The following is a 16354-nucleotide window of genomic DNA, read 5'->3' on the forward strand; positions in this document are numbered from 1 at the left end:
TGTCTCATGTCCTTGGGGCATTGGCAGGGGGGGTGTGGGGGGGCTTTGTCCTTGCCTTGTGCCTGTTTCCTGTTTGTTCTCCAACATGAATGGCTTTTAAGACATGGCAGGAAGAATTCTGAATACTTTATTTTCCATACTACTCAAGCCCATTGATGATTGAGATTTATTTTCTTTGTACTCTGGCACCCATTAAAATTAATCATGGAAAAAAAAAAGCCTCAAATTCAGCGAGTGCTGAGAGGGTTTCATTAAATCAGAACTGGATTTTTTTTTGAGAGGTTTATGTTGAATGTGCAGCTTATTTTAAGTAGGTCAAATGCACTTATTCCATGGCTGGGAACACTAGGACATTTTATCTTGGAATGAAATAAGTTAAGCACTGTGGTTACTGATTTTTTAAAACAGGAGGGGTTTTGTCACTGACTTAACACAGTATGAAGATTGCTTCTTATTGACTCAACTGTCCATTTTTATTACTTGCATGTTTGTTTACTTTTTTGTTAGATGTAATGTAAGATTCTCTTATCACATCCATTCCCTCTGACATTGTTTGAGTTAACTGAGATTCTTTAAGCGTTAGCCTGGGGAAGGTAAGTCTTTATCTTCCATTAGACATTTAAATAAAATCTTAAGTTTAAAAAAAAAATACAACAATACAAAAAAAAAATCTCAAAAAATGTGTGTTTCTCAGGTATGAGCAGAGCTGAAATTGCAGTTAGTTGGGGTGGGTTAAACTGTCACTTCCAAATGGACCCCAAACATGTTTGGTTAAAGCATTAGTACCCTTTTTCAGAGCAGCCTCTTCACTCAAAATTCTGTTTTTTTAACTGAAAACATCATCTTCTTATCTCCTGCCTTGAACATGAAATCAGCCTGTCATTAATGTCCAAGATTCTGCTGTTTTAAGTGCAGAGCTGCTGTAAGAGGGTACTGCTGTTTTAAGATTCAAGCCAACGAGACCGAAGCGATTTGTAGGATGCTTTTCTTGGAATCCCTCAACAGTAGGACTTGTAATTCCTTACCATCACCTACACTGTACCTGAGAAACATTGTAAATTACTTGGCCTTAAGTTTTTAATAATTAAGTACTTAGACATAAGTCATAAGATGCTAAGTGTAGTCTTAAGTGTACCTGCGGGTGTGTGTGCGGGGCCGGGGGGCGCGGGGCCGCCCCAGCCCCGCTGAGCGCTGCCTCTGTTTGTTCAGGTGGAGGTGAAACGAGCTGAGCCTCGGGACAGCAAGAGCCAAACTCCAGGGCCACCAGGGGCCAGCCAGTGGGGGAGCAGGATCATGCCAAGCGCTGCCAACGGCTGGGCTGGGCAGCCCCCTCCGACCTGGCAGCAGGGCTACGGCCCCCAAGGTACTGCCCAGGGTGCAACCCTCTCCTTGTCTGGCCTTTGCAGTTCATTCTGCTTTGGGTTTCTGGTCTAGGTGTTATTCCCAGCTTTATTTCCCTCATAGCACCCCAAGGTGCTGCCCAGGGTGCAACCCTCACCTTGTCTGGCCTTTCCAGTTCATTCTGCTTTGGGTTTCTGGTCTAGGTGTTATTCCCAGCTTTATTTCCCTGATAGCACCCCAAGGTACTGCCGGCCCTGCCAGGGTGCCACCCCCTCCCCATCCGGCATTTCCAGCTTGCTGCACTTTGAGGTTTTGGTCTAGATGTTGCTCCCAGCTTTATTTCCCTCATAGCACCCCAAGGTGCTGCCCAGGGTGCAACCCTCTCCTTGTCTGGCCTTTGCAGTTCATTCTGCTTTGGGTTTTTGGTCTAGGTGTTATTCCCAGCTTTATTTCCCTTATAACACCTCAAGGTGCTGACCACCCTGCCCAGGGTGCCACCCCCTGCCTTTCCAGCTTGCTCCACTTTGGTTTCTGGTCTAGATGTTGTTCCCAGCCTTATTTCCCTTATAGCACCCCAAGGTACTGCCCAGGGTGCCACCCTCTCTCTGTCCAGCCTTTCCAGCTCACTCCAGTTTGGGTTTCTGGTCTAGATGTTGCTCCCAGCTTTATTTCCCTCATACCACCCTAAGGTACTGCCCACCCTGCCCAGGGTGCCACCCTCTCCCTGTCTGGCCTTTCTAGCTCACTCCAGTTTGGGTTTCTGGTCTAGATGTTGCTCCCAGCTTTATTTCCCTGCTAGCACCCCCCTATAGATTTCCACCCCGCATAGATTTCCACCCCCCAGTCCTTTGTAAAGTTTTTTCACTGCTTTTCCCAAAAATCCATTTTTTCACTGGCAGAAGGCAGTGCCAGGCCTGGCACATGTCCCAGGTGTGTCCCACCTGTTCCCTTTGGAGCTGCCTCTCCCCACATGGAGTCCCCATGGGTTGGGGGAGCTCAGAGAAGCTGTTGGGAAGGCTCCAGCTGTGACTCCAGCTGTGGAGTGAGTTCTGCACAACACCCCAATGATAAATTTGGCTGAAAAATGGCTTTTCAAGGATGAGGCAGTTTCAAAGGAAGTTATCAGCAAAATCTGGAAGGGATGAGGGGGAAATGGATGGCCTTGCCTTTGAGTTTTATTGCTTAATGTAGCTTGGGGAAGCACCAGGCAGGTCTGGTGCAGGGAGCACTCAGTGCACACCAGGAGCCCTGCAGGGCTCAGGAGCAGCCTGGGTTTGATGGCTGCAACCCCCCTGAGATTCCAGAGGCAGGATAAACATGCTGAGTTCATCCAAAGACAATTTTGATAACTTCTGGAGGGATAATTGAGTTGCTGTGACTTGCTTGCTCTGAGAGATGAGAAATGTTCACCTGGGGGGTGCAGGGAGCGTGGCTGCTCCATCCCCACTCCATGGATGGAAATGCAGCACAGGGATTGCTCATTTCCCCACGGTGCTGATTAATTTGAAAGCTGCAGCTGAGGGTTGACATTGTGCACAGATGTGCTAATCTGCAAACTGAGAAACTCCCATTATTTTCCATGCAGTGATTAGTAGGGAAAATGATATCTGATCTCCTGGAAAGATTAATGTCAGACACGAGCACATTTATCCTTCAATCTCAGCGCTGCACAAGGGATGGGAAGGGCTTTTTCATGCTTCAAAAACTGCAAAAATAACTCAGATAAACCTGGTAGTAAATTAAGAATCCCTTGGATGTGTAGTCTGCTGGGGTTCTCTAGGGTTTTGTTCTCTGTAGTGCTGTAGTTTCTTGCACTTGGTATGGGGCAGCTCTCAAATGCTCCATCTGATTTGGAATTGGGAACTGCTGTCTTTTCTGAGTGTCATTTGCTGAATGATTCAGAGTCTTTCCAGAATTACACATTCAGAAATAGTCCCACAATGTTGCTTAGGCCATAAAAATAACTCTGTAAGGGGCATGGGGAGGATACCCAGTCTATCCCAGAGCCAAATCCTTCTTCTTGCATCATCCCTGCTCCAGAGCATGCAGCTTCACTGATGTCTAAAGCTCTTTTTTTGTTTTGTTGTAGGGATGTGGGTGCCAGCTGGACAGGCAATTGGTAAGTACATTATATGGGACCAATTCTGAAAGGAAAAAAATCCTCCCAAGCACGGGTGCAGCTTCTTTGAGCATTCACAGTGATTTTTGGATTTCTGTAGGATTTAACCTACATTTAAAAGCTTGATTGAATTTGTCCTGGAAGAACAGAGGGGAAGACAGTGGCTTCTTAGCAGCTCAGTAATGGGAGCTGACACACATCCTGCTGTTCCAGCCACATTCATTTGTTACCAAGGGATTACATGCTAAACTGCAATTATTTACAGTGGGGATACTTAGAGGACAAATATTTCCCAACATGAGGATTCATAGAAGGCTGAACCTGTTTGAAATCCACCCAACAGCCTTACCCCATCTAGAGGAAGCTGACTCCAGCAGCAGCTCCTTGGTATTCATGTGGTTCACTTTTTGGTTTTTCTTCCTTTTCCAGGTGGATATGGACCCCCTCCTCCAGGCAGAGGAGCTCCTCCCCCACCACCTCCATTTACCTCATACATTGTCTCCACACCTCCTGGGGGATTCCCACCTCCACAAGGATTTCCACAGGGCTATGGCACCCCTCCACCATTTAGTAAGTGACCCCCAGGAGCTGGAGCTCATCCAGCTTTTCCTCATTGTTTGCTGGACCTGGTTTCACCTATCCTTAATTATTTTCTCCAAATTATATATTCAGAGCAATAGCATTATTTTTTTTCTTTAATTATTTTATTCTTGCATGAAATAATCATTTCTGTTCTCTAGTTTAAATCTGTGTTGCTAAATAAATTTAGATACATTGTGCACCTTTGTTAGGACATCAGAGAGAAAACTTACAGCTCATTGTTGGTGACCTGGGCCAAACACTGGCAGGGTTTTTTGGAGGAGCTTAAGGAATTAAGGTCACAACTGGGACTGGAAATACAAATAGGATTTTAGCACCTACCTCTCAGGCCACCATTGCAAAAGTCTGTTACAAACCTGCTTTAAAGAAGATGGAAAATATGTCCAGTTATCACTTTTTACTCCTAAAATCTTGGTTAATTTGGCTTCCTCCTCACTTCTCATGTCTGTAAGCACAATTTGGTCCCCAGTTCTGCTTTAGCCCTTTCTCTGTGCTCTGTCTTTGGGGGGACACTTCTCCCACCTGTGCAAGGTGCTGAGATCTTGGGGCCATCTTTGACCGACGTGTTGAGGTGAATCTGTGCAGCCACTGGTCACAAACACGTGGGGTGTAATAGCCTCAGAAATGTTGATTTTCAATTGTATCATCTCTAAAGCCAAGCAGGATGTTGATGTTCACCTGTTGTGTCCTTCCAGGTTTTAGTTATGGTGCTCCACCTCCTCCACCTGACCAGTTTGCCCCCCCTGGAGTCCCCCCTCCACCTGCCACTCCAGGGGCAGCACCACTCGCTTTTCCTCCACCACCACCTCCATCTCAGGCAACTCAGGACATGAGCAAACCCCCGACTGCTCAGCCAGAATTCCCTTACAGTCAGTTTGGTGAGTAACTGCTGCAATTCATCCCCTTTCCCTTTAGTCCTGGGTGCAGTGTTGGACACCGTTTGCTGCAGGCATTCTCCAGCATGGGAATGCTCCCACCAGCTCAAGCCATCCTTAAATCATGCAATGTTCTAGCCAGAGGGATTTTTCTTAGCTCTAAAGTGTTGCTTTTGTGCTGTAAAATAAATAAGCTTCAGGGATTTGTGCATTGCCAGAGTGAATTCCTGGTTTCCACAAACTTCCTCTCCAAAAGCTTTGCAGAGCTTGTAGTGAACTTTTTTGTGTCTCCAGACCTTGGAGAACAGATTTGAAGAGTAAAAGCAGCATGGAGAGACAGGCAGTGCATGTGTAAGGATCCAAACCTGTGCCTTTACCTCCCTTTTCTCATCCCTTCCCATCTCTCTGGAGATGCAGTTCTGTACAAAGCTTTATTGTGCTCTGTAGGAAACTTTGAGGTAGAAGGCTCTGAGCTAACAAGTTTTACAGCAGGCAGGCAATGCTACAAAAAACAAATTCTTTTTAAAATTATGCCTGTGCTCCAGAGTAAAATTTTGGCTGCTGCTCCCTGAGGGAGCTCAGAGGGAATTCTCATTCTCATCTTGCTCCTCTCAGCCCTGTTTCTCAGCACTGCTCTCCAAATAAGATCTCTCCAAAGAGCTCTGTACTAATGTTTTTTTTTTAAGGGATTGTAATTGGTCAGTTTTTACTTCTGAAGGGAATTTTGCATGCAGCAGCCCATGGATTCAGGTTGTGCCCTGCTGGAACATGTTCTCCATGTGGTAGTGCTGCCTCAAGTTCCTGCAGAAACTTTCCTATGAGATGAAAACTTCACAACATTTATTTAAATAGATAATATTCAAAATTCCAGCAATGTAAAGCAGCCTCTGAAGGAAGATGAGCCTTTGAGATGTTTGTGAAGCAGCATGTTCTCACGTTGATGAGTTTGAAATGTTTTTTCATTTGTTTCTTACACAGCTGATTTCCTGGATAGTTTTGCCCTTGTGACTCAAAAGTTTTTCTTGTTCTGCCAGCACTTGGCTCTTTGCAGACTCTTTTTGGAGTGGGTTGGACTCTTCTAAATAAAGCACAAATCCCTGCACAGCCAGTTACATCAGTGAGGAGCAGCCAGAGTCTGGGAGGAGTTGGAAGTTTAGGAAGGATCTGATGGAGAAGGATTCTTTATTTGGAGCAGTGGTGATAGGACAAGGGAAATGGCTTTGATCTGGAAAAAAAATAGGTTTAAACTGGATCTTAGGAAAAACTTCTTCACTGTGAGGCTGTTGAGACCCTGGCAGAGAAGCTGTGGCTGCCCTATCCCTGGAAGTGTCCCTAATTTGCATATATTTACATAAATGCATAAAGCTTGTGGGCTTTAAAGAACCACACAGTCCCCTAATGAGCACAAGGCAGTGTAAGGTTTATCCTGGGCATTGTCCTAAACCCTTCAGTGTATGCACCCAGGATGAGTGTCAGCACTAACACTCACCCTGCAAAATCAAATTAATTACATTAATTTAAAATAATTAAAAATTCATTATCTCTGTGCAGTCCATTCAGTTCTGACTAGGATGGGTTTGTCTGCTCCTCACCCCAAAGCTTTATCTGCACTCCCAAGGTCAGGGAGGAGCCTCAGGCAGGTCCTGGAAGGTTCCCTGGTGTTCCTGTGGGGCTGTTGGAGAGGGTGAGAGGCAGGGACAGGGCTCAGGTTTGGGGTTTGTTGGGGCAGTGCAGCTCTCCCAGGTTTGGGGTTTTTGTTGGAGCAGTGCAGCTCTCCCAGGTTTGGGGTTTGTGTCAGGGCAGTGCAGCTCTCCCAGGTTTGGGGTTTGTGTTGGGGGAGTGCAGCTCTCCCAGGTTTGGGGTTTATTGGGGCAGTGCAGCTCTCTCAGGTTTGGGGTTTATTGGGGCAGTGCAGCTCTCTCAGGTTTGGGGTTTATTGGGGCAGTGCAGCTCTCTCAGGTTTGGGGTTTATTGGGGCAGTGCAGCTCTCTCAGGTTTGGGGTTTTTGTTGGAGCAGTGCAGCTCTCCCAGGTTGGGGCAGTGCAGCTCTCCCAGGTTTGGGGTTTGTGTTGGAGCAGTGCAGCTCTCTCAGGTTTGGGGTTTGTGTCAGGGCAGTGCAGCTCTCCCATCTGGGTAAAACCCCTCAGTGAGCTGTGCCAGGCCAGGCTTTATCCTGGTGATCCATCCAGGCTCAGGTTTGGAGCCAGACACTGAAACCACAGGGAAGCAGAGCCAGGTGTGGCACTCAGTGAGTCGTGAGTGGCTCTGCAGGTGTGTGCTGTGGGTTTCCTCCATCACAAACAACCTGAGCTCTGTGATTTGCACCACTGTGCAGAAACAGCAACTCGAGGTTGTGTTTTTCCACTCCCCTTGGCAAACAATCCCCTTGTAGTTTTGGGCTCCTGCTTATCTGTGTCTGAACAAGTGCCAGGAGGAGCATTTGCAGCTCCCAGAGCCTGAGCTCGCTGTGTTTTAGTGCTCATTAGTGCCAGCAAGTCCTTGAGGGACAGGCAGAGCTTGAAACTGAACTGCTGAAGATGTGCTAAGAGACTTTGTTTGGGATTAAGAGAGTTAAACCTGCTCTAAGCCTGCACAGAGAGAGGCAGCACTGCAGAAATGCTCTTGGTAATTAGGAGCCTTAATAGCATCTTTCAGAGCAGGGGCTGGCACTGATGCCAGGATTAAAAGTCATATTTAATTAGGAGAATTTGAATTAAATTTCTCAATTTCTCAGTCGTCTTAATTTACATCTAGTTGTAAATTTTGTGTTGGTAGCAGGGATTGCAGCCAGTCTTTTCTCCTAGGTAGAAAAACAGGGGTTTCCTTTCCATCCCTAAATTCTGCTCACTCCAGAGTGGCCTTTGGTGCAGGTCCCAACCCAAAATCAAACTGCACCCAAAGCTGTGAGCAGATGGTTGAACTGCCAGCCTGGCTGGGATTACTCCAAAAAAACATCTCCCCCTTCCTGCACACCTGTTCCCTTTGCTTTTTGTAGAAAAGGAGGGAAGGTCCCTGCAGGACCCCAGAGCTGCTGCTCCTCCTGGGGAGGGAGCACTGTCAGGTGTGGGGTTCACACCAGCCACGGCTGCTCCTCGAAACTCATCCTTGTGCCTTTCCCTTCTCCCCAGGGTATGGACAAGACTTGAATGGGTTTGGACAAGGTTTCTTTTCTCTTGGAAAGGAAACCCCTGTTTTTCTCCCTGTCCTTAAATTCTGCTCGCTCCAGAGTGGCCTGTGGTGCAGGTCCCAACCCAAAACCAAACTGCTCCCAAAACTGTGAGCAGATGGTTGAACTGCCAGCCTGGCTGGGATTACCCCAAACACGGTTCCACCTTCCTGCACACCTGTTCCTTTGTGATTTTTGCAGAAAAGGGGGGAGGATCCCTGCAGGACCCCAGAGCTGCTGCTGCTCCCGGGTGTTGTTCTGGGTTGTGTTCCTGGGCTGTCAGGTGTGGGATTCACACCCGTGGCTGCTCCTAGAAACTCTTCCTGTGCCTTTCCCTTCTCCCCAGGGTATGGACAAGACTTGAGTGGGTTTGGACAAGGTTTCTTTTCTCTTGGAAAGGAAACTCCTGTTTTTCTCCCTATCCCTAAACTCTGCTCACTCCAAAGTGGCCTGTGGTGCAGATCCCAAGCCAAAACCAAACTGCTCCCAAAACTGTGAGCAGATGGTTGAACTGCCAGCCTGGCTGGGATTACCCCAAACACGGTTCCACCTTCCTGCACACCTGTTCCCTTTGCTTTTTGCAGAAAAGGAGGGAAGGTCCCTGCAGGACCTCAGAGCTGCTGTTCCTCCCAGGTGTTGTTCTGGGTTGTGTTCCTGAGAAGGGAGCACTTTCAAGTGTGGGATTCACAACCGTGGCTGCTCCTAGGAACTCATCCTGTGCCTTTCTCTTCTCCCCAGGGTATGGACAAGACTTGAGTGGGTTTGGCCAAGGTTTCTCTGATCCCAGCCAGCAGCCCCCTCCCTACGGAGGCCCCTCGGTGCAGCCCTCCAGCGGCCCCCCGGCAGGAGGCAGCGGCTTCGGGCGGGGACAGAACCACAACGTGCAAGGATTCCACCCCTACCGGCGCTAGCCTGGGCTGCCAATCAGGGAGTGAGTGCTGCCCACAGGGACCTCTGGGCCCAGCTGAAGCCCGGGATCCCAGACTTCTGAACTTGTGACAATCACATTACTTGATGGAAGAAAAACCTAACAACAGTTTTTTTTTTCTTCGGGGGGAGGGCAGGGGTTGGGGGCAGATGGCTTCTGAAGGCAGAGCTGTGGGTGTTTGGACTGCAGTTTTTAAAGATTTTCCTTTCTCTAACCCATCAGCACAAATAAAGAAAATGTCACTGGTTCAAATTACAGGGTTTTAAAAATGTCTTCAGCTTTAATTCAAAACTTCAGGTTTCTTTTTTTTGAAATTATTTTTCCTGAGCCTTTGTTTTACCGTATATTGTAAACTTTTATGTTTAAAAGAAAAAAATATATACATTTACAGATTGTGAAATTTTTAAGAGAAATTTTCTACTATGTATGCTGGCTTATTTTTTAATTTAAAACAGGGTTTCCGTGAGCGCTGTCGGAGGCGGGGGAAGAGCTGCAGCCCCTCCCTCCCTCCCTCCCCGCGGCAGTGCTGGGGCGGAGGGTTTGAAACTCTGGGAGTTGACAGAAACCTGCTGAGTGTATTTTGCTGTTTGTTCTGGGGGCGGAGCTGGGCGGGGGCGGGCGCAGGAGCTGCTCGGAGGCTCCACCTGCCTCCCCCTCCCGAGGCCTCGGCCGGATGTGGATTTCCCTCAGGCAAAAAGGTTTTGGTGCGCTTGGCGCTGAGCAGTGCCAAGCCCTGGTTTGAATAAAGACAAGAACCTTTGGATTAGAAACACCAGCCTGTCTCCATTTTTCTGGTTTTTTTTTTTTTTTTTTTTTTGCTTTTGTGAGTGTGGGTTTTCTGGAAGAGTCCTGGGGCAGCTTTGTGGTGTCACCAGCTGTGCCCTATGCAGAGTGGCACTGCCAGGGAGCCAGTGCTGCGTGGGTCTGACTGGGGAGGGATCCTGCAGCCCGGAGCAGATCCAGACCCTTGAGGAGCTTTGATCCAGCCTGATGTGGTGAAGGACTCACTGGTGTAATTAATCCCTGTTAATGGGGTGGGTTGGGATGTGTCTGTGCTCTGGAGGTCACTGTGTCTGTTCAGGGGCAATTTTGTATTTTGTGTGGTTCTGGTTCTGCTTGCTGTGAATCCTTCAAGCTCAAATCCTCGTGATTCTGCTCCTCTTACATCCATGAGCTCGAAATTCCTGCTGGAACAGGAGCTGCTCCAGGGATGCCTCTGCAGGCGTCACTTCTGAGCCCACCTGGATCCCCCCCAGGAGTGTGAATCCATGGAAATGTCACAGCCCCACCCTGGGTACACCTGGAACAGAGGACACCCAACATCTTCACCTCTTCTGGAATAAAACCCTTTGGATTGTCTCCTGTCTGTGCAGAACCAGCTCCTCCAGGCCCGTGTGGGCCGTTAGATCTGGGACCTCCTGCGGGGGCCAGACCGGACCAACCTGTGCAGAACGAGCCGGTTCCGCTGGGCCCCACCCGCAGCTCTGGCCCCCGCGGGGAGGTGAAGCCCCACAGGTGAAAGATGAAGGCGGCTTCCCAAAAAAGCGTGGGATGCTCAGAGCCGGGGTGACTGTGACTGCTGGGTTCCACCTTGTGCCAGCGGGAAGGAAACCCGACATTTCCCCGGATCAGCAGGGGCAGGTTTGGGGGGAAGAGGAGGCTCCGTCCCTCTCAGCTGTCCCCAAGCTGTCCTGGGGCTGCGGCCCCTTTAAGGGCACTGAGGGCGGAAGCGCTGCCCGGCTGCGCTTTCCCCGCCCATTCCGCCCGCGCTGCTCTCGCGAGATCTGCCGCTTCCGGCGCGAGCGCGGCCTTTCCGAGCGGCCCAGGCCAAGATGGTGGGTATGGGGGAGGCCCTGCCGGCACTATCGGGCCCCATCCGCCGCCATCCGGGCTTCACCCGCCGCGGCGGCGCCGCCTGGGGCTCGGGGCTTTCCTGGGGGATGGGGAATGGGCCTCCCCGGGGCGCTGCGGGGCGGGAGCGGGGCTGAGGGGAGGGAGCGGCCTGGGCGCCCCGCAGAGCTCGGTGGGGCCGCGGCCTTGAATCCACTGGTCCCCCTCCCTGACCCGACCCCCCTGTCCCGCTGCAGGCGGAGGTGGAGCAGAAGAAGAAGCGAACCTTCCGCAAATTCACCTACCGCGGGGTGGACCTGGACCAGCTGCTCGACATGTCCTAGTAAGGGCTGGTAGGGGATCGGGGGAGCCCGGTCTGCGCCATACTCAGGTTGTGTTCAAATACCGACAATAACGGTGTTCGGTGCTCAGCTGCTGCTTTTGGGGCTCTTTAAAGTCCCTCAGTGGGTGACACCATCAGTGTGGGGTCCCGGCTCGGTTCGGGTGATGCTGAGGGTGTGGGGTCCCAGGAGGTCTCCCTACTGTGTACCCATCTCCGTCTGGGTGACACAGACTTTGGGGTCTCTGCGGGGCTGTACCCCGGCTCACCTTGGCTCTTGGGGGTCTCTCCAGGATGTACCCCAGGCTCAGTTTGGGGTCTCTGGCCATCTCCTGGGCCTGTACCCCTGGCTCTGTCTAGGTAACACTGCGGCTGTGGGGTCTCTGGGCTCTCTCCAGGGTTTGGGGTCCCTGGGCTGTTCCCCAGGCTCTGTCTGGGTAACTCTGTGGCTGTGGGGTCTATGAGTTCTCTCCAGGCTGTAGCCCAGGCTGGGTTAGGGGTCCCTGGGCTATTCCTCAGGCTCAGTTTGGGGTGTCTTTGGGCTGTACCCCAGGCTCAGTTCGGGGTCCTTGAGCTGTCCCTGAGCCATCCCTGTCCCCTGGCAGCGAGCAGCTGATGCAGCTGTACAGCACATTCCCCAGGCTGGGTTGGGGTGTCCCTGAGCTGTTCCCAGGCTGGGTTGGGGTGTCTCTGGGCTGTTCCCCTGGCGCAGTTTGGGGTCCCTGAGCCGTCCCTGTCCCTGCAGCGAGCAGCTGATGCAGCTGTACAGTGCGTTTCCCAGGCTGAGTTAGCTGTTCCTGGGCTGTACCCCAGGTTGGGTTAGGGGTTCCTGGGCTGTTCCCCAGGCTGGGTTTGGGGTCCTTGAGCTGTCCCTGAGCTGTCCCTGTCCCCCTGCAGTGAGCAGCTGATGCAGCTGTACAGTGTGCTCCCCAGGCTGGGTTAGCTGTCCCTGGGCTGTCCCTGAGCCATCCCTGTCCCTGTCCCCTGCAGCGAGCAGCTGATGCAGCTGTACAGCACATTCCCCAGGGTGGGTTTGGAATCCCTGGGCTGTTCCCCAGGCTGGGTTAGGGGTCCCCAGGCTCAGTTTGGGGTCCCTGAGCCGTCCCTGTCCCTGGCAGCGAGCAGCTGATGCAGCTGTACAGCACATTCCCCAGGCTGGGTTGGGGTGTCCCTGAGCTGTTCCCCAGGCTGGGTTGGGGTGTCTCTGGGCTGTTCCCCTGGCTGGGTTTGGGGTCCCTGAGCTGTTCCCCAGGCTGTGTTGGGGTGTCCCTGAGCTGTTCCCCAGGCTGGGTTGGGGTGTCTCTGGGCTGTTCCCCTGGCTGGGTTTGGGGTCCCTGAGCTGTCCCTGAGCCGTCCCTGTCCCTGTCCCCTGCAGCGAGCAGCTGATGCAGCTGTACAGCACATTCCCCAGGCTGGGTTTGGGATCCCTGGGCTCTCCCCAGGCTGGGTTGGGGTGTCCCTGGGCTCTCCCCAGGCTGGGTTGGGGTGTCTCTGGGCTGTTCCCCTGGCGCAGTTTGGGGTCCCTGAGCCGTCCCTGTCCCTGCAGCGAGCAGCTGATGCAGCTGTACAGCGCGCGGCAGCGGCGGCGCCTGAACCGCGGCCTGCGCCGCAAGCAGCACTCGCTGCTCAAGCGCCTGCGCAAGGCCAAGAAGGAGGCACCGCCCATGGAGAAGCCCGAGGTGGTGAAGACCCACCTGAGGGACATGATCATCCTGCCCGAGATGGTGGGCAGCATGGTGGGCGTCTACAACGGCAAGACCTTCAACCAGGTGGAGATCAAGGTGAGCTGGGGGCTCTGGCACCGAGCTCAGTGTCCGGGGTGTTCGCTGTAACTCTTTGTAAATCCTGCTCGTTCCCTGTGTCTGGGGGGGTCCAAGCTCCTCAGAGCAGGGTTGGCTCAGAGGGACACCTGGAGGTGTCATCCCAGGAAGGGCCAGCTCCCACAGGGGTCTCAGTGTGGCTCTGAAGCACTGAAATGGCTGTGGAGTGATCCATGTGCTCAGCCCAGCCTGCCAGCACTGCTTGGGAATGAAACAGATCCCTGAGCTTTCCAGGAGTGGAATTACCCATGGGGTGCTGTCACCTGATACCACCAGTGGGATTAAATGCCATTTTCTTGCTCCTACCTGGCATTAAATCCCACCTGGAAGGGCACAAATGCCCCTGTGGCTCCTGTGTCACCTCCCCAGGAGGGGCAGTGCTGGGGAAGCCCATCAAGGCACCAGGGGAGGAGCAGTGCTGGAGTAACCAGCTGTGCCAGGCTCCTGGGATGGGGATGGGGACAGGAGGGGGATGTCCCCGTGTCCCCAGCTCTGTCCCCAGCACGGATCTCTCCCCTTGCAGCCCGAGATGATCGGCCACTACCTGGGCGAGTTTTCCATCACGTACAAGCCGGTGAAGCACGGCCGGCCTGGCATCGGTGCCACCCACTCCTCCCGCTTCATCCCGCTCAAGTAGCTCCGGGAGGGAGCCTCCTGCAGTGTAAATAAAGAAATTCCACCTGGATCCCTCTGTCTCCTGCCTCTCCATTCCCAGGGTGAGGGGCTGGGGTGTGCTGAACTCCACCATCATTGCATGTTTCCCTGAGTGTTTCCAGGGTTTTGGCACTGCTTTCTGTCAGCACCTGCAGCAAACAAATCACCTTCATGTGGGTTTAGTGAATGAATTATTCCTTGTTCTTCACTGGGAAGTGGGGAATGGCACTTTAATATTTACAGCATTTCCATGTATTTAACTTCATTTGTTAATAAAAATACTGGGAATGAAGAAATGTGGAACTGGGGGAAGGCAGGGGGGGTTCCCAGGCTCAGAACCAGCCTGAGTCCCAGGAGAAGCTGCCAAGGCCCATCACAGGATGTTGAAACCCCAAACTATTATTTTCTTGTCCTTAATTGGGGAACCCAAAGGATTTTGGTGGCAGGGATCACGGAGTGGCACCGGGTGGGGGGTGAGCTGAGGGTTTGCAGCTCAGGCTGGGAGGGAGGGATGTGCTCTGGGGGGTGCTCAGGGGTGAGTGATGATGGGAAGGAAGATGAGAGGAGTTCATCCCGGGCGGATGATCTGGTTTGTCCCTGAACTGAACCAAATGAACCCAGTGCTGGTCACCAGTGCCACATCCCATGGTGAAGCCATCGGTGGAGAGGGACATTTGTCCCCAGGGTGGTCCTGCTGGCTGGGGTCCCTTGGGGACTGCTCAGGGATCCCTCAGGCCCAGCTCCAGCTCTTTAAGTCTCACACTCTCCACATCCCATTCCCATGGCCGGTGATGCTGGGGCCATGTTTGTCCTTTAGGGAATGTCCCCAGGCTCCGGGTCTCTTTTTGTTCAAGCAATGTGACCTTGAGAGGGTGGCCTCGGGACAAGAGGGCTGGGGTCACTGTCCTGCTGTGGTCACTGTCCATCTAGGGTCACTGTCCTGCTGTGGTTACTGTCCTGCTGTGGTCACTGTCCTGTCGGGGTCACTGTCCTGCTATGGCCACTGTCCTGCTGGCTCACTGTCCTGCTGTGGTCACTGTCCTGCTGTGGTCACTGTCCATCTGGGGTCACTGTCCTGCTATGGTCACTGTCCATCTGGGCTCACTGTCCTGCTGTGGTCACTGTCCTGCTCTGGTCACTCTCCTCCTGTGGCCTTGTGGGGTCTCTCAGCCCCTTGGGGCGATGCCCAGAGGGCCAGGACGCCCCAGCTGGGAGGTGGGTGACAGTGACCTCTGTGGGTGGCAGTGACCTCGGTGGGTGACAGTGACCTGAGCACACGGCAGAAGCTGCAGAGGGGTCGTCGTGAGGGTCCCGCTCATCCCGGGGGGTTCTCGGGGCTCAGCCGGTGCTGCCGCGCCTTGAGTGGCTCCCCAAGGACATGGGGACGGCACCGGGGGGGGCAGATTCGGTCGGGAGGGCCGGTTCGGTCTGGAAAGGCCGGTTCGGTCTGGAGGGACCGGCTCGGTTTGAGGAGACGGGTTCGGTCTGGAGGGACCGGTCCGGTCGGGAGCGGCAGGTGCATCCCGGGACACGGGGACGTGGCAGATCCCGGCGTTTGTGCGGAGGCTCTAAAAGCGGCGGATGGAGGGGAACGGAGCCCTCCCGGCGGGTCCCGTCTCCCCCCGCCCCGCACAGGCCGGGGGGGCGCGGGGAGCCCCCGGTGCCGCCCTCTAACGGCGGCGGCGGCGCCGCTGGAAAATCCCGACCGAGAGCGGGGGGGCGGGGGCGGGATGCGGCTGCTCGGGGCCGCGCCGGAGCCTCGCCCAGCTCCGCACCGCCCGCACGGCCCCGCACGGCCCCGCACCGCCCGCACCGCTCCGCACCGCCGGGGATGAGGTACGGCCGCACCTGCCCCCCGCGCCCCCCGAGCCCCCCGCGGCTCCGGGGATGGGGGAAAGCGGGGGGGGGATGCGCGGTGGGGCCGGGAGGGATCGGGATGCGGTTGTTGGGGGGCTCGCGGGGGGTTGGATGCACCGGGGGTCCCCGATCTGCGCCCCCTCCCCGCGGCGGGGATGCCCCCGGCCCTGGATGCGCTGTGTCCTGCGGCGGGCGCGGCTCCGCCCGCGGGATCGGAGGGATCGGGGGGCATTTTGGGGGACAGGAGGGTTCAGGGCGGATCTGGGGGTTCAAGGGGAATCGGGAGGGTCGGGCAGCGTTCACCCCCCGCATCCTGCAGGAACAAAGGCCGGACAATGCCGGGGCTCGGCGGGGAGCCCGAGGGAGGGGAGGAAGAGGGAGCAGCAGCATCCCCGTCCCCATTCTCACCTTCATCCCCATCCCACCTCCATCCTCAACCCCATCCCACCTCCATCCTCATCCCCATCCCATCCCCATCCTGCGGGCGAGGCCGGGGGGTCGTTCCTGGGGTAACAGCAGCTCCCCCCGCCCCGATGCGAGCTCGGCTCTGCAGACCCCCCCCCTTCCCGATGCTCCCCCAGCGCGGCTGGGCCGGGCATTGCGGCTGAGCCCCAAAACCTTACCCCAAGCCTCCCCAGCAACCCACACCCCAATTCCACCTCCCAAACTGGTCCCTAAAATCCTCGGCCTCTAAACCAGCACACCAAACCCCCCGGGGGGCACCCCAAGGGTTCCCGTGCCGTGTCCCCGGGCAGGGGTGTCCCCAGTGTCCCCGGGCAGGGGTGTCCCCAGTCACCCCGATGGGGTGGGGAGGTGGCTGCACC

The 16354-nt window shown here is 54.0% G+C and overlaps 3 protein-coding genes across 6 annotated transcripts in view; 2 read left to right on the forward strand and 1 right to left on the reverse strand.

Moving 5' to 3' along the window:
- The window catches only part of DAZAP1 (DAZ associated protein 1), a 26007-nt gene extending 16231 nt beyond the window's left edge, over positions 1-9776 (forward strand). For all 4 annotated transcript variants that reach the window (XM_058821265.1, XM_058821267.1, XM_058821268.1 and 1 more), the window contains 5 exons: positions 1210-1363; positions 3431-3460; positions 3890-4030; positions 4756-4938; positions 8840-9776. In XM_058821265.1, coding sequence (XP_058677248.1) covers positions 1210-1363; positions 3431-3460; positions 3890-4030; positions 4756-4938; positions 8840-9012 — 681 coding nt within the window. In that variant the 3' untranslated portion in view covers positions 9013-9776. The remainder of the gene's footprint in view (positions 1-1209; positions 1364-3430; positions 3461-3889; positions 4031-4755; positions 4939-8839) is intronic.
- Positions 9777-10812: 1036 nt separating this feature from the next.
- On the forward strand, positions 10813-13704 carry RPS15 (ribosomal protein S15). Its single transcript, XM_058821157.1, has 4 exons — positions 10813-10864; positions 11117-11202; positions 12746-12980; positions 13543-13704. Exons 1-4 carry the CDS (start codon positions 10862-10864, stop codon positions 13654-13656), a joined length of 438 nt encoding a protein of 145 aa, XP_058677140.1. The 5' UTR covers positions 10813-10861; the 3' UTR covers positions 13657-13704.
- Positions 13705-15011: 1307 nt separating this feature from the next.
- LOC131568782 (proline-rich protein HaeIII subfamily 1-like) lies at positions 15012-15842 on the reverse strand. The gene has a single exon (XM_058820856.1). The coding sequence runs from the start codon at positions 15840-15842 to the stop codon at positions 15012-15014; it is 831 nt and encodes a 276-aa protein (XP_058676839.1).
- Positions 15843-16354: the final 512 nt, after the last annotated feature.

The sequence above is a fragment of the Ammospiza caudacuta genome, chromosome 28 (genome assembly GCF_027887145.1).
Source record: "Ammospiza caudacuta isolate bAmmCau1 chromosome 28, bAmmCau1.pri, whole genome shotgun sequence".
Taxonomy (NCBI): Eukaryota; Metazoa; Chordata; class Aves; order Passeriformes; family Passerellidae; genus Ammospiza; species Ammospiza caudacuta.

Bases quoted from the DNA above. Each gene is read 5' to 3' on its own strand.
- RPS15 (XM_058821157.1), top strand. The intron at 11,203-12,745 runs GTAAGGGCTGGT...CTGTCCCTGCAG, and splicing joins CAGCTGCTCGACATGTCCTA to CGAGCAGCTGATGCAGCTGT. The intron at 12,981-13,542 runs GTGAGCTGGGGG...CTCCCCTTGCAG, and splicing joins TCAACCAGGTGGAGATCAAG to CCCGAGATGATCGGCCACTA.
- LOC131568782 (XM_058820856.1), bottom strand. From the start codon at position 15,842: ATGCGGGGGGTGAACGCTGCCCGACCCTCCCGATTCCCCTTGAACCCC.